The 16687-nt window shown below is 32.0% G+C and overlaps 1 protein-coding gene and 1 pseudogene across 1 annotated transcript; both read right to left on the bottom strand.

The window, feature by feature from the left end:
* Positions 1-236: 236 nt before the first annotated feature.
* On the bottom strand, positions 237-5958 carry LOC130712636 (O-fucosyltransferase 38). Its single transcript, XM_057562459.1, has 11 exons — positions 5603-5958; positions 5132-5225; positions 4847-4914; positions 4334-4422; positions 4056-4233; positions 3033-3161; positions 2278-2414; positions 1945-2158; positions 1653-1837; positions 1114-1209; positions 237-833 (listed from the first exon to the last, which is right to left on the bottom strand). Exons 1-11 carry the CDS (start codon positions 5795-5797, stop codon positions 695-697), a joined length of 1524 nt encoding a protein of 507 aa, XP_057418442.1. The 5' UTR covers positions 5798-5958; the 3' UTR covers positions 237-694.
* A 5389-nt stretch (positions 5959-11347) lies between these two features.
* LOC130746809 (probable indole-3-pyruvate monooxygenase YUCCA10) lies at positions 11348-13432 on the bottom strand (annotated as a pseudogene).
* Between the last annotated feature and the right edge of the window lie 3255 nt (positions 13433-16687).

Consider the following 16687-nt stretch of genomic DNA (forward strand, 5'->3'; position numbering starts at 1 on the left):
AGTCAGTCATAAAGTATGAGTACTTGGCCATACAATTTTTCCTATACCAATCTGACTTGTCCCATTAGAAAAATACATCAATGTGAGCTGTAACTAAAGCGTGTGATGTGCAAAGCCTTAACCTGGTACTGTTAGTCTGTTAGAGGATCCTCATCTAGCAAGACAATCCCCATTTGAAGAAATATACTGAAGTGTTTTTTTAATTAATCTCTTTATGCATAACAGGAAAAAGTGTATTCTGTTTTAACCTCACCTGGGGACTACTGTTTATTATGCATAACAGGAAAAAGTGTACTCTATACATGAATTAAAATATAATGTAATATAAATAATAATCATGTACAATCCAAAAAAAAAAACAAAGTAAAATACTAAAATGTTTCTTAAGTTTTATGATGCAAGAAATTGTGTCAAAGAGAATTGTTAGAGTTCAGCTAAGGAGCTAAGCTGCCAACTTCATATGCCTGTGCCCGTGACCAAATGGCGGGTATAAATCCTCTCATAGCCTCATGTAAACTTGTTTCATGATCACGTCCTGTAAAATTTTGGATCTATCTCCCTCTTCATAAAATATCAATAACCACTGGTTTAATGCTAGTGAGGAGAGTTGGATTTAAAAAATTCATATGATAAAGATCATATGAAATTTATCCATTAAGGGTGATGAGAACTGGAACTGCAGTGTGGTTTCTCTTCATGTTCTTTCTAGTTTGCTTCTAGAGCCACATATACACTCAGGGTATGGATCTTCGTAAAAGGATTCTTCAGTCCTAAACCGTGCTCGCCCTTTAATTCCTGGTGGGGAGCCTTGTCTTTTCCTTGGAGCTCCTTCCCTACACGTATAAATATAATCATGAAAAATAAGCAAAGTTCTTTTTATTTCAGAAACTTGCAAAATGAAATCAACTAGAGGTGATAGGTGAAAGAACAAGTGATTGCAGATTAAATGGAAAGAAATAAGTACAGATTAAAATGAACAAGATAATAAAGTTCTATATTAAAGAAAAATGTAGTTGTAAATAATTTTTTTCTAATTATCAAGTCATTACATAATAAGGTCACATCAGAAACTAAAGAGAATGGGAATCTAGTGACATTATGCCAGAAACAAACCTGTTCTTGTGCATCTGCTGCACCAGATGTGACAGTGGCTCTCCTTCTTTTAGGTCTCCAGTTTCCAGCCTATCAAAAATTTCAACAAGTCCTTTCCTAAAAATAAAATGAATGAGAAAATTAAAAAGAAATAAATTGAAGAATCAAATATAAAATGGCATTTTCTTTATCTTTTGAACATGTGTGGAGAAAAACCATAGAAACACCAATTGAAGGATGGTACAATAGTTAGAAATAAAGGAAAACCAAGAAAAACTATAATTCAAACTATAAAGAAACATTTGGAATTAACTGCTCTGTAATTACTCATTAGACATATTCATGATAGGATATGATGGCCTCATTTAGTCCATGTAACAAAACCCAACTAGTGGGATAAGACTTTGATTGCTGTTGTTTCTGAATGCTGAGTAATTTCTAACGTAAATACAGAACATTTAAGGAACAAAAAACAACATTTTGGCCAGCATGGAAATTAAAAAGAAAAAGAAAGAAAAACAAGAAGAGAAGCCTGGAAGTGGTTGAAATGTATTCAGTACCTGTCTGGGTTAATTGTCTTGCGGTGACCTAAGAATCTGCGGTGTCCCTCAACAGCCCTTGCCATATTTCCTGAATATGACGGAACAAATACATCGCTCTCAATAGAGATTATGTAATCAACTGCAGCATTTTGAGATGCATGATTGGTGAAAGCTTTCAGCTCTTCAGGAGTTGCAAGGTGTTCCTGTTATCATCTATCAATCAATTAATCAGGCCAATGCTGCACCTCAACCACAGATGAGGCGCTATTGAACTATTTAATACAATTCGACAGCAAAATGATCTCCACACCTTAAAGACTAGATTAGGGAAACGGGAGGAGAGCTCCGAAAGATGAGTGTTACCACCATAGATCTCCCCCGCTGCAATGTATATTGGTGTTGATGGAGGAAACCCGAGAGCTAGAAGAAAAACACCCACCTCCTTTGGAGTCAACGGACAAAATCCTCCAATTCTCTGTTCTGTTGCATTTATCTTTTTCACTTTCCAATAATTTGTACTCTCCCTAGAAGAATTAAAACAAATGTTTCTTAGAAAAAAGATGAGCAGAATAATTATGTATTTCTAAGGTTATATATATTTCAAACACAAGGCAGCTAGCATATACATAGTAACTAGTTTCACCTCAAAACTCTCAGCTCTTCAGATTCTGCATCCGTCAGACCATATGCACAGCCAGTAAAAGACAGCATATCTTTCTCATATCTGAGATGGAGAGCGATGTATCTTCCCCAGCGTGATCTCAACCGATCCACCAACCTCTGTTTTTTCACCGTCATGTATGCTCAGAACCTAATTTAGCAGGAAGCCCCCACATAGACATCTTAAATGCACCAAAAGTGAAGCATATTGCAATCCTGGGATCACATGCATCATTTTCTAGCATGACATGCAGAAATATAGGACTTGAACTCACAAGGTTTTAAACCAATTAACTTTTCAGCATTCAAACTATTTAAATAATTCAATATAGTACTTCTTATACAGTAATCATTAAAGAGATGGCAATGAGACAAACATATGTCAGCCTCACATTCCAAACTCCCACAGACAATTTTAAACTACAAATATCCTTAGTTTTCCAATTATTTAGGCACAAAATGGGAAGGAGAAAATCACATTTCATTTCAATTTGTATCTTTTCAGGTATGTTTCCCATTTTTATTCTCTCTAAATTGATCCATTAAAAAATGCTACAATTTGGTTCATATTATAACTTATTAAGAAAAAAGATCACACAGGAATCAAATCAGTTATTCCTCTTTAATCTCCATTCCATCATTTTATTTATCAGTCACCAAATCCAAATATGATGCACAGATGATATCTTTTTGAGATACTTAGGACACTAGAAATGACACACCAGAAAAAAGTCAAACCTTTCCTAGATCCTCAATAGGAGGAGAAAATCGGAGTGCCTGATACATTGCACGGCATCTCAGTCTCTGGATGTCCAGAGGAAGATCATTGTTTGCAAGTCGAGAATCTGATTTTGCAACATGTATCACCTGGAAAATAAATCATTGCTCCAGACCTTCAGACTATGAAATACAGTCAATAGCAAAATTAAAAAAAAAACAGAAATATAAGGAACCATAGAAGCGCAATGATAAATTCACTAGCTAAGCGAGAACATAAACAGAAATTCCTTCCACTGAGAATGGATATTAAGTTTGCACATACCCAGAAGTAAGCAATCAATAAATGTCAGCAAAAAATCTAATATGGTCCTCAAAACTTAAATCAGACATCTACCAAAACATGTTTAACATTGTACTACATTAGAAGACAATTGATTTAAAATGTAAGTGAACAACAATGCTGGCATACAACTATGCATCCATATCTTATTCTTCTATATGGTAATGACAGCGGTAGGATAGTAAAGCAGTAGCATTCCATGTCCTTTTATGATTAAACTGCCCCGTAAAATATGTAGCAAAACATTCACTGCCTAACATTTTTCAATATATATTACTAAATTTTTTTAATGGGAAAAATTTGTCAACTAGATTGCATACAAACTCCTTGCTGCAACTATATGAATTGTTGTAATAAAACTGCAATTCCCACATTCATACAAATGTGAAATGTTTACTTTGAATTGCCAGCCTATTCCTCGTTTCCTTTTCTGCAATGTTTTTCCATTGTCTATATTAAAGAAGAAACGGATGGATTGGAGCATAAAAGTGTCTCTGGTGTTCAATCATACTGCTACATTTCACAAACAGAACTATTCGGAATCATATGCCAGAAAATTGAAGTAATAATTTTCACTGAGAGCTGATTTGAGATTAAGCAAGCAAAACTAAGTTTACCAATTAGCATGTTTTACAGTGAAACTTTCTGCAGAAAATGAGAACCACCAGAACTTGTAGATCGTATAGGAAAAACTTGAGTACCTGATAGTCGTTCCATAACCTTGCCACTTCTTCATAGTAACCAACTCCAGCCCAGGAAGTGAAATGTTTCCTGGCCCGGGGGGCACCTTCCAAGTTCTTGGGAAGTTCCCTCACAATCTTGATATCTCCTTTCAGGGACTCAATGAAATGAAGCTCATCAAATATATCTGAAAATACACTGCGCACACATCCAATAAAAAAGAAGATAATATTGGAAAAGGAAATAATATGCATCTAAAGAACCAAATGATGCAAAAATAAAGTATACCCAGATATACCTTGAGTCTTGCCAGAATGAACGTTTATCCAATTGAGGAATGACTAAAGTTGCATTCATTATATGTGCCACTGCCACCATGTCTGATATCTGTAGGATAAAGGATAGATTGATTGCTTAAGTACAGCCAAAAAATACATCAAAAGTAACTTAAGTAGAACAGCAGTTAGTAGATGAACTGCTGAAGTCTTGCATGAAGTAAGGGGAAAAAAGACAAATTATTCACAATTGTAAGAAGGACAACAGTACGGAAAAAGAGACAAGTAAACAAACATATATTCCCAGGTTTAATGCCAAAAGAAGTAAGTCAAAGACCTATTGGACACAAGAAATTCAAAATGATTACTCTACTCTACAAGCTACAACAATTTGACATGCATTATCACATACTGAAGTTTAAAACTGCTATTGAATGCAAATACTTGACTATGCATACAATTCCAGGCATCAGAGCATGAACTCAGCTTTTATACAAGAGTTGTAAAACATTGCAAGAGGGAGAGAAGTAACATACACCAGTTCGCATTTGATTTAGTCCACCATTACTTCTCACAGTCAGATAGCGATCAACTCCTTGGGCACCTGATGCAGTACAAATGTAACATATTTAAGAGGAAGGGAGGGAAACAAAATGCACTACTCTATGATAGCGAGGCAATGCTCTAGTTCACAAACCAAGCAATTATAGACTCGAAGCCGCTAAACTAGAAAACCCTAAACTAAAGGAGTGGAACCAGGTGAAAGAAGAAAACTCAACAAAAGAGCTACAACATGAATAGAAAATGTAAGTATATGAAACCTTTATATCTAGCAGTCGGTTTGACACACTGGTGTAAGCCATGACTGAAAGGAGGATCCCAAAGTTTCTCATCATACATAGGTAGCTCTGGAACCTGCAGCAAAATGCTAGTTAATAAAGCTAGAACCAAAACACTTGCTGATACCACTTTCCACCTGCAATGCATTTTTTTAGCAACTCAAATTCACAGAAAACTGTGTATTCAAACAAAAAACTAGCAAAAAATGGCCATCAATTATCAAAATTGTTAAATGCTGCAGTTGCTAGAATTCTCAAAATTCTCAGTCTATTATGGACAATTTCACAAAGCAAGTTGAACTACACAAAACCCAGCATCAGATTTGGAATTTCTAACAGTGAACAAAACCCGAAGGATCAACGAAGATGAAACAAGCAATTCATTCCGGATCTGATTCAATGAATTCGGTTCTGGAGAGAACAAGCGAGGGAATAGTAGCAGCGCGTACGCACCTGGTGAGATAGAGATTGTTGAGAAAGCAGAGGGTGCGGTTGATCTTCATCGATGATAGTGTTCCTGACGTAGAAGAAGAAGACGAAGATGGAGAAACCGAAAATCAAAATGGTGTAGAAAGTGATGATGCTAGGAGACAGTTTTCTAGTGTGGAATCTAGAAGTGTAGAGGTTGTGGGAGCCTCTGCTCACCATCTCATACACAACAACAACAACGTTATGAAGCTGTAAACCTTGGAAATCAAAACTTGTGTTGAATCAAGCATTGAATACAACCTCTATATGCAGGTCACATAAACCAGGGGCAAATCAGATTTGCAAATAGTGAAAGTGAACCTATTTCCTCTATGTGTATTTTTTGTTGTTGTTAATTCTATTTTGTTTCAACCCAATTCCCAATTGTTTTTCTCTTGAATCAAGTGATTTTTTTCTGTTGATTTTTTTTTCTCCTTTGGCCACCAGTCTCCACGGGAAAAGGGGTCCCACATGACTAATCTGGCTCATGATACGGTAGTGATGTCCCTGACCACAATGGTTTTTATTTTCTGTTGATATTTTCACTAATCAATTATTGTTCATACATAATTAAAAAGATAATGTTAGTTTCACAAGAAAAAAAGATAATGTCTTTTCAAAAAATAAGAGATAAATTATATTTTTTTTTGAAAGTATAGATTATATCTTAATCTCATGTTTTATTATTTTCTACCTATGAAGATGAATACATTCTATCGGAAATCACATATTGGTTTGTTCAAAAAAAATCACATATTGATCTCGTTGGGTCCGCCTAAAAAATGTGATTTTATATTTAAATAACAAAATTAATTTTATTTAAGAGCTTTTTGAAAAATATAAATTAATTTTGTTTACAAATATAAAAATTACTAGTGTTTTTTACCCGCGCGTTGCACGGGGAATTTGTCTATTGTATTTGAAACATCAATCAATATTTTAAATTATAAAAAATTTAAGATATACTAAAAATGTAAGAACAATCATAATAAAGATGTAGATATTTAAAGAGCATAAATTCAGACACTCAATTCTAGTGCTCTGTAAGCATATACTGAATTAACTAATATAAAGTGGCCAAAAAGATAAACTATCATTAAGACTTATTTTGGCTTCCAGATGTTGCATAGAAATTATATCAAAACTTATTTCTCTATGCTCGTTCCCCTCGTATGAACTTTTAATTCTTTAAACATAAATAAATATAAATTATATATGTACTAATGTTTTCAAATCTCCGCAAAAAAATTTTGTCATCAAATTGAGAGTTGCCCAAAAATAAAAACATGATATTGTGTTGTATAATATAAATATTATATCAAAACTTATTTCTCTATTAAATTTTTCATGCTTGTTCCCCTTGTATGAACTTTTAATTCTTTAAACATAATAAATATAAATTATATCTGTACTAATATTTTCTAATCTCCGCACAAATATTTTTATCATCAAATTATCAAATAGTTAATTATATTTACATCTAAAGTTGGTTTTAAAAAATAAAAAAGTACTGAAATGATATTAAAATTAATTTTTATGTTAGTTTTAACATGAAATTATTTGTATGCGAATAGATTAATAGTTCTCTATTCGTTGTACGACACATAATTTTAAATGTTACACTAAGATTAGTTTATGGAGCATAAGCCATAAATTGCATACATGGAAGTGAAGAGAGATTTTTCATGACATAATTCACTTTCAAGTAGTGGCGGAGGCACAGGGGTGACTTGTCCATGCTTAGTCACCCCTGAATTTTTGGAATGTCTCAAAAAAAATTGAAGCAGTGTAAGACTTGAGAAGGATAGGAGGGAGGGGAAGGTTGAGCTAAGAGGAAGAGGTGATCTCTATGTTGTTTGCGTTTCTCTTTCAGATTCAGTAGACATTCTTTTAAACTTTTGTGTTATCCACTAACAATTGAAATTAGAAATAGATATTAGGGTTTTGTTACATATGGGCCTTTTTTATTAGACGTGAAAGCTATTGAGCTGCACTTTTTTTGACATTAGAATTGCACCTTTTTCCAACATAGTAATAAAAAATATAAAAGAATAGTTTTAACTTATACGAAGCATTTGATAGCATTTTTTTGTGTTAATTTTTAAACAATTCTCTAAAACTATTTGAAATCAATTTGAATCTGTGATATTTAAGGTAAATATAAATTTAATTTCTCAGTTAAAATTTGGTAATTATTTAATATCAATTTTTGTAATCTACTATATAATTTTTTTAAATGATATATTTAATTTATAGCGGCTATACCGATCAGACCACAATTCAACTACGATTGATCCAATGAACGGTGAACCAATTCCCTTACCGATTTGATCAACGGTCCAGTTTTAATAACCTTTTTAATCGGTCTGATTATATGAGATTAAATTTATGGTTTTTGTGTTTTGCTTGTAAAAAAAAGTTATAAAAATTATGCACACCAACTGTTTGTAAAATGTCCCCTTTAAGTTTTGGCCTTCAACAAAGGAGTTTTTTCTTAGGTTGGGCTGCTACTTCATTCTTGTTTTTTTTTTCACATTCTTTAGTTGATAAAAATTGAAATTTTCTTACAAATTATGTTCCTTTATATCTTAGTCCCCCCTTTCTGAAATTCATGTCTCTGCCCCTACTTTCAAGTCAAATAATATACACCACTAAGCTACCATTTAATAGTTAGATTGTCCTATTATTATGATGTATCACCGACTAATAAATTTGGAAGAAGAGAGCAAAGTTATTCTGACACAAAAACACAGTTCACTTAAAATTTGTCTTTTAATCAAAAAGCTTGGATTAAATATAAAATATGATACTAAACCTTCTATATTCTACAACTAAAAGAAACTACTCACTACAAATACCATAACAACTTTTCTTTGGACTTTGAGATGGGATCAATCCCTCATCTCCCAAAACTTTCTTTCACCAGAAAAATAAAGTTTGCAGACCAAAGATCCAACCCAAGGACAATGATGATGATAGCATTTAAAAATTATCACAATACTTGACCAGACTCAACTTCCTTAATGCAAAGCAACCGCAATTGAGGAGACAGACTCATAGAATGAAGCATAATTATCTCATAACAATAAAGAAAAACCTGATACACAATTAAATGAAAAGAAAAACTTATAAGAAAATAAGCATAAACAATGACAGGTAAGTTCAACCTGTCAATGATACTGAAATCTAGTGAAGAAAGGATTTGAATTTCATCATTTAAGCGTTCTCATCTTATCTCGGCTAGCAAATTAACTCAAAAGAGAAGGAACATCAATTAATTAGCCTTCATGCATCATAACCAACTTGAAAAGAAATATAATGAATGATTAAACATAAAAGAGATCTTTGATACCAAATATCTGAGTTGAAGCCATAGGGAAAATCAGCAAGCAGCTCCGAGTACCTGTAACTTGGGGTCTCCACAATCTAACATGAATCTCACCAATGAAGTAATCATAATCTAGAGGGGAAAAACTTATAAAACATTCTCACATCGAACCTGAATCAGAAACTCACCACTCACACGAACTTAGATTCTTCTTTCTTCTCTTGTCAATTATTGGGTTCCTATAGTTTCTTCTCGTTAGGATTCTCTTCATCCTACTCAGAAAAGAACAAAGAAATAGAATGAAAACAGAAAATAAGAACCCAAATAAATATTGATAATCCAAAGCAAGAAAAAAAAAGAGTAGAGAACTGAATACCTTGAAACGCGAGATGAGGAACAAATATATCAAAAGAGGATGAGGAAAATAATCTAATTACTCAACAACATTTATGTCAAACACTTACACAACTATCACATTACACAATTATCAGCACCATATGAAGCAGTTGCATACTTGAGTGATCTTCCTCATTTTTCCTCCATGTCAACCGGTTCACTGTAGAGGCATATAGGGGAGGAGATGAATGATGCAATATTAGTAATGAGTAATCTAGGTAAATCTTAAATAATTAAGGCAAATCTTTTAAAATTGTAAAATTTTATGAAAAAGTTTATCAGATTTAAAATTACCTTTAAAAAATCGGTTTCAAGATTTGTTATGGAAATAAATTTTAGGTGAAGTAAAAGTTTATTTTTAGAGTATTAATTAAATTTTATGTTATTTTTATTGAATTTTTGGATTTTTATTTAATTAAGGATTTTAAGATAAAATCAAGAAATAATCAACCTAAATCCTAATCAAATCTAAAATTTAAAAAGGTAATAAATAAAGATAGATAAAAACTTCAAAAATCTAGCAAATCATAATAAAAACTCATAAATCCTGAATTAATTAAAAATCCGAAAATTCAACAAAAATACCATAAAAATTAATTAATACTCTAAAAAAATAATAAGATAAATTAAGATAAAATCATGAAATAAACAACCTAAATCCTAATCAAATCTAAAATTTAAAAATGTACTAAATAAATATAGATAAAAACTATCAAAATCTAGCAAATCACAATAAAAACTCATAAAATCCGGAATTAATTAAAATCCGAAAGTTCAATAAAAATACCATTAAAATTAATTAATACTCTAAAAATAAATCAAAAATAAATTAAGATAAAATCAAGAAATAAACAACCTAAATCCTAATCAAATCTAAAATTTTAAAATGTATTTTTTTATGAGAATTAACTTGAGAATGACACGTGAAATTCTTTTTATGAGAATTAACGTGAGAATGACAAGTCACCAAATCAGCCTGATAGAAGTTCTTCTTTTCTAATATATATTGATTTTTCACTTAAAATATACTATAAATAATTGATATTTCAAAAGTTGCCACAATTAGTTTAAAGAAATAATTGAGTTTTTTTTTTTAAATTCTGCTTTTTATCAAATGTATGCACACAAACGGTTCAAAAATACATAAATTATCATTTTGGCATGGAGAACTTAATTTTGGCTGATTATCTTGGGGCGGTGACGGTTAGGCAGTATGGTTTTTTTTTCTTTGTTTTTCCCTTTGTTCCTTTTGTTGTTTAGCATCAAAAAACGGTTCAAAAATATATAAATTATTATTTAAAAAATGATTATTTCACGAAATAAGTAGAGACAATTGAGCTTATTTTTATCTTAATATTGGTACTTTTCTTCATCGAATGATAGCTTAAGTGGTAAGAGTTAGGTGACATATGGTTCGGGTGGGGGAGATCCAGGAATCAATCCCTAGCTGATGTGCAATTTATCTTTCCGATGTAAAAAAATATTCTTTAGCAAGATAGACGTTATTTGGGTTGTTTCGACTATCTTTGACGTAAGTTTTATACCAATCTAAAATGATTGGTTGGAGATGACAACTTATCAGCAAATATTGAAGCCAAAAGTTAAAGAGAAATGAAAGAAATATGGTTTGGGTGGCATGATAAGAAAATTGAAAGCACCAAATTGATAGGGATAAATTATCCCACCAACAAACAACTAAGTTAAAAGAGGAAAGCAAGAACACAAGTAAAATGGAAGAGTAACAACTCAAATTTTTTAATACTTTCTCGTATTATTTACTTACAATATTGAGGGTATAGTTCTCATATAACTATAGAGGGCCATACATATGATACACATCCAAACATATGGATCATTAGTTGGGCCTATTAACAACTCACATGGGCCGGGGGTGAGTAATGTAGATTGTACTAAGAAGCCTTTATTTTACTAATGATTATTATACAAAAGCCCAAACTATATAAATTATGGGCAGTGGCTTTAATTTTCAACAGATTAATTATTTATCACTGGTCTTGTTTCAAAGATTGGGTAATGTCCTCAGCAATAGCCTCAGCATCCATTTTGAGTCCCCATAAGCCTCTTCTTGCTAATCCTCCACAGTACAACTCATGATCTCCCTTCCAGTGGTTTGGGTAATCATTTTTTGGCTTCCCATATTCATTTAGAATATAGTTGTAATCCTGCAATTAATTTGATGTGTTTGGATTGCATGTTTGAAAACAAAACTAAATGAAAACAAGGTAACTGTTTAGCCTTCAACTACTGAGCACTAAGAAAAATTTAGTTCACAAAATAAGAAGACTTCCTCACAAACTTATATTAACGCACAAGTAAGATATTGCATTTGAGTTACATACTTTTTAGAATAAGTAAAAACATTGATCATATATATGTGATTCCGTTTTTAATTTACCCTAAAATTGTTCAAATAACTGCAAACGCTTGTGGAGAAGTTAATTAGATTTTTATCTCATACCTTAAGCCATTTATGAGCTACACTTCTATAACCAGTAGCAAACACAATCGCATCAAACTCTTTTTCAATATTATTTGCAAAGACCACCTTGTTTTTCTCAATTCTCTTTATATTTGAAGGAATGACCTGGGAATGGAAGAAAAAATAAGAAAAATAGTTAATTGGAAATAATCGATATATTAGAGTTTGGCATTCATATAACATATTTAATAATTTATTCTTAAATTTCTCTGTCCTAAAATATTAAGACATTAGGACAAAAGATCTTGATATACACTGTCTCAACTAATTAAGTACCTTTATTTCTCCCTCTTTTATCTTTCCAACGGTTCCAACATCAATGACTGCAGATTTCCCAGTAAGGAACTTGACATATAATGGTCCATGTTTGGGTTGATAAATCCCAAACTGTGTTAGATCCCCATATTTTAGGTTTCCCAAGAATGTAATGACTTTATCCACAACTTGGACAGGCAAATATTTCACCATTCGCATGCCTTGATGGATCAATTCTTTGGTGATCACATTAAGCTACAAATCAAAAACATTTTTATTTTCATTAAAAAAAATTATGTAAAGAAACACAAGATCTTTGATATCCAAATCATATATTGATGGGAAGTTGGGCTCATTCCTTTTAGGAAGATTAGTAGTTAAATTAAAAATTAACATGCGCAGGTCAAAATTAAGAGCTATGTAGGAAAATGTAAATGACGTGTTAAATTTTAATTGATGAGATAGAAATAAAGACAAGGAACCATCAAGCTGAAGAGGATGCATGTGTCCTTGTGCTTTAAAAAAAATAAACATCCAAGTTGACATGAGGAATTAAAATATGATGACGAAAGTTGTATGTATATATACAAGGCTATATATAAGGCTTTATATAAATTACCGCGAATAGAGTTGCAGCTGCATGACAATTATTCAAAATGTGAAGGAATACCGTTGGTGCAACAATAATTAGGAAATTTGAAAATAAGTTTGATTAAAAAATTACCGGGCTACGAATGAGAATGGAAGTGGTGGCACCCCAGTTACAGAGATCATAAGCAATCTCCATTCCTGAGTTAGCACTCCCAACAACCAAAACTCTCTTGGATTTATAGTCTAAACCACGTTTGTAGTATTTAGAGTGCACAGTCTCTCCTTCAAAGCTTCCAAGACCTTGAAGATCAGGAATGTAACACTCACTATTTTCGCCCGGTGCAATCACAAGAAACTTCACCTCATAAGTCTACACCTTCCCTTCCCTCGTATTGTTCGTCTCAACCCTCCACTTATTTCCACCTTCATCATAAGAAGCAGACTCCACCGAACGACAATAGCGAGGGTTGATGTCGAAATGCTCAACATATCTGTCAATGAACTGAACAAAGTCTGCTTTGGAGAGAAATGTTAGGCTTGAAGGTGGGTGAGGAATGAATGGTAGAAAGCAAAACTCCTTAGCAAGATGAAGTTTTAAACGATCATAAGTGTTTTTTCTCCAAAGAGAAGCAGAGCAATCCTCTTTCTCAAGGATTATATGAGAAATAGAGTTTTGTGTGAGGCATGCTGAAATTGCAAGGCCTGAAGGACCAGCACCTACAATTAAATCTATGGCTTCCTCCATGTTAAGTTTTTGGTGATTACAATAATGAGGAGATTTAGTACTTAGGCAAAAAATGAAAAATTTGTTTGATTGTGTATTTTGAGACCAAGATTGGATAGATTTATATATACATGTCCGGAAGGTGATAACTATGTCTAACTTCATGAACAATGATGATATTTTTTTGGGTTGATCATGTGTGTTTAGTGAATTACCATATGCTATTTTAAAAAAAAAAATTGTTTTTGGTATTATGTTAGAGATGGTAAGGAAATAATAGGATTAGCATTTGGGTTATTTGGCTGAATTCAGTGAGTTGAACTTGTCACTCTTATCTTCAACATTCAAGATAAAATATAGCATGTTTCAAAAAAACATATATATATGAAGTCAATCTCTTTCCTTCAAAGAAAAATGAGTAATTTTTTTATCTTGATCAATGTATCTCCACAATTAGTAGTTGTGAGATTAATTTCTTACTCCACGATCAGCGTACTAAGTGATATAGGATTGGCCAAGGAGTTAAACAGAAACTAATATCATAAAAAAAAATATGCTTAAAAATTTATCGCTCCATGGTTAGCATTAGTTACTTTTTAAATAAATATTTAATTAATAAATGGTTAATTCTTTTCCAGTAATAAATATTAAATACATTGAGATAATTATAAATAATTGTTAACTTAATTGATTCTCTATCAAAATGATTAGTTTTTTTCTAATATTTTTCAAAATTGTACTTTATCTATATATATGTTTTTGCTTATTTTTTTTTATACACTGAAAAGATAAATTACACCCTCTAGGGATTGATCTCTGGACCTTTCTCTCCTCAACCATATGTCTCCCAGTTCTTACCACTTAATCTATCAATCGATGACATATCATTTTGCTTTAAAGCAAAATTAATTAAATTTAATAACTTTATATCCAAACAATTATATTGAAGTACCCATGTAATGCAAGAGAAATTTGCTAGTATAAAAAAAATTTAATACGAAAAGAAATATTGAATATATACCAAAAAATTGATTTTAAATTCTAAATTAAATTAAATACCAAAAATTAAATTAAATCAATATTAATCAATTTAAATAATTTTTAATCCAAAGAGAAAATACCTTTTTTAATTATCTTGACCAATATTTAAATTTTGTAATCAAATTGAATATAGTACATAGGATATTTACAAATATTAATTATATTGTTTTTTACTATTAAAATTATTTATAATTTAAATAATTTAGTAGTATTAAAATATATTTCTACAATTTTACTTCTTTAAAAATATTTTAATCATTTCATATATATATACATGCGTTGAAGAAGTTACTTTAGTAATAGATTTTCAATAGCATAGAGATATTCTTCTTGACTATATTTATAATAATCTTTGTTCAAATGTTTCACTCACCTACTTATCCAAAAAAAAAATGTTTCACTCACCTCTATATACATGATGTATATAGTGCATTACATAATGGCTAGAAAAAAATATATTTATTAGTTCCTATAATAGTTACATAATTTTTTGTCTCCAATGATTAATACTTGCAAATATATATTAGATAATGTTAGTTATAAAAAAAAATCACTTCGGCTAATATCGAGACCAAAGCAAACCTCCAGATTCAGCGCAGTTAGGTCGACAGCCTCATATAGGGTCAGGCGTCAGCTCTCTTCAAACTCAGTGTGTCTATGATTACTATTGTGAAATATAAAAAAGTGAAACATTAAATGCTACAGTTACTAGAAGAAAATGGACAATTTCAAAAAGCAAGTTGAACTACACAAAACCAGCATCAGATTTGGAATTTCTAACAACATGTAGTAAATGAAACCGAAGGATCAATGAAGAAACAAGCAATTTTTCGGGATCTGATTCAATGAATTCGATTCCGGAGAGAACAAGCGAGGGAATAGTAGCAGCGCGTACATATCTGGTGAGATAGAGATTCTTGAGAAAGCAGAGGGTGCGGGTGTTCTTCACCGACGATTGAGTTCCTGACGTAGAAAAAGAAGACGAAGATGGAGAAACCGAAAATGAGGATGGCGTAGAAAGTGATGACGCTAGGAGACTGTTTTCTGGTGTGATATCTCGGCGTGTTGAGGTAGTGGGAGCTTCTGCTCACCATCTCAAATCAATGGAGAACACATACACACACAACAACAACGTTATGAACCTTGGAAATCAAAACTTGTGTTCAATCAAGCATTGAATACGGTTATGCAGGTCACATAAACCTGGGGCAAACCAGATTTGCAAATAGTGTAAGTGAAACCTTTTTTTTTTAAAATAGAAAGTGAAACCTATTTCCCCTAGGAATATTTTTTGTTCTTAATTCTATTTTTTCTATTGATATTTTTTCATTACATGAATGGATAGCTTCCATTTTAATGCCAGGATCAGCTTTCAACACTACCCGCACCCAATCCACATCACTGTCATGGCTTAGGCTTGTCATTTCTTGTATATTGTCTCTATAAATTGAAGCACAATGCTGACTGCTACCACGTAGATCCACTTCAGTCTTCTCCAGTTAACCACGTGAATGTGCTTCCATTGAAAGATCCAGACTAACAAATTTTATTTTTGCCCCAGAAGCATGGTTCATTGCCTGGTTAATAGCCTGAGCAGTTGATTTGGGCATTCTATCGTTACTATTACGATACACCTCCTGTGCTGTCTATAATGGAAGAAGAAGATAAAGATGGAGAAACCGAAAATCAAAATGGTGTAGAAAGTGATGATGCTGGGAGACAATTTTCTGGTGTGAAATCTGGGCGTGTAGAGGTTGTGGGAGCCTCTGCTCACCATCTCATACACAACAACAACAACAACAACAACAACAACAACAACAACAACAACAGCAACAACAACGTTATGAAGCTGTAAATCTTGGAAACCAAAACTTGTGTTGAATCAAGCATTGAATACAACCTCTATATGCAGGTCACATAAACCTGGGGGCAAACTAGATTTGCAAATAGTGAAAGTGAACATATTTCCTCTATGTGTATTTTTTTGTTGTTAATTCTATTTTGTTTCAACCCAATTGTTTTTCTCTTGAATCAAGTGATTTTTTTCTGTTGATATTTTCACTAATCAATTAATGTTCATACATAATTAAAAAGATGATGTTAGTTTCACAAGAAAAAAAGATAATGTCTTATCAAAAAATAAGAGATAAATTATATCTTTTTTTTTAAGTATAGATTATATCTTAATATCATGTTTTATTATTTCCTACCTATGAATGTGAATAGATTCTATCA

Source organism: Lotus japonicus, chromosome 1 (assembly GCF_012489685.1).
Source record: "Lotus japonicus ecotype B-129 chromosome 1, LjGifu_v1.2".
Classification (NCBI taxonomy): domain Eukaryota; kingdom Viridiplantae; phylum Streptophyta; class Magnoliopsida; order Fabales; family Fabaceae; genus Lotus; species Lotus japonicus.

Excerpts from the sequence above, each read along its gene's own strand:
- LOC130712636 (XM_057562459.1), bottom strand. The coding sequence starts at position 5,797 with ATGGTGAGCAGAGGCTCCCACAACCTCTACACTTCTAGATTCCACACT. Across the intron at positions 3,162-4,055 it reads GGTTATGGAACGACTATCAG|GTGATACATGTTGCAAAATC; the intron begins GTACTCAAGTTT and ends TTTATTTTCCAG. Across the intron at positions 2,159-2,277 it reads GAAGAGCTGAGAGTTTTGAG|GGAGAGTACAAATTATTGGA; the intron begins GTGAAACTAGTT and ends TAATTCTTCTAG.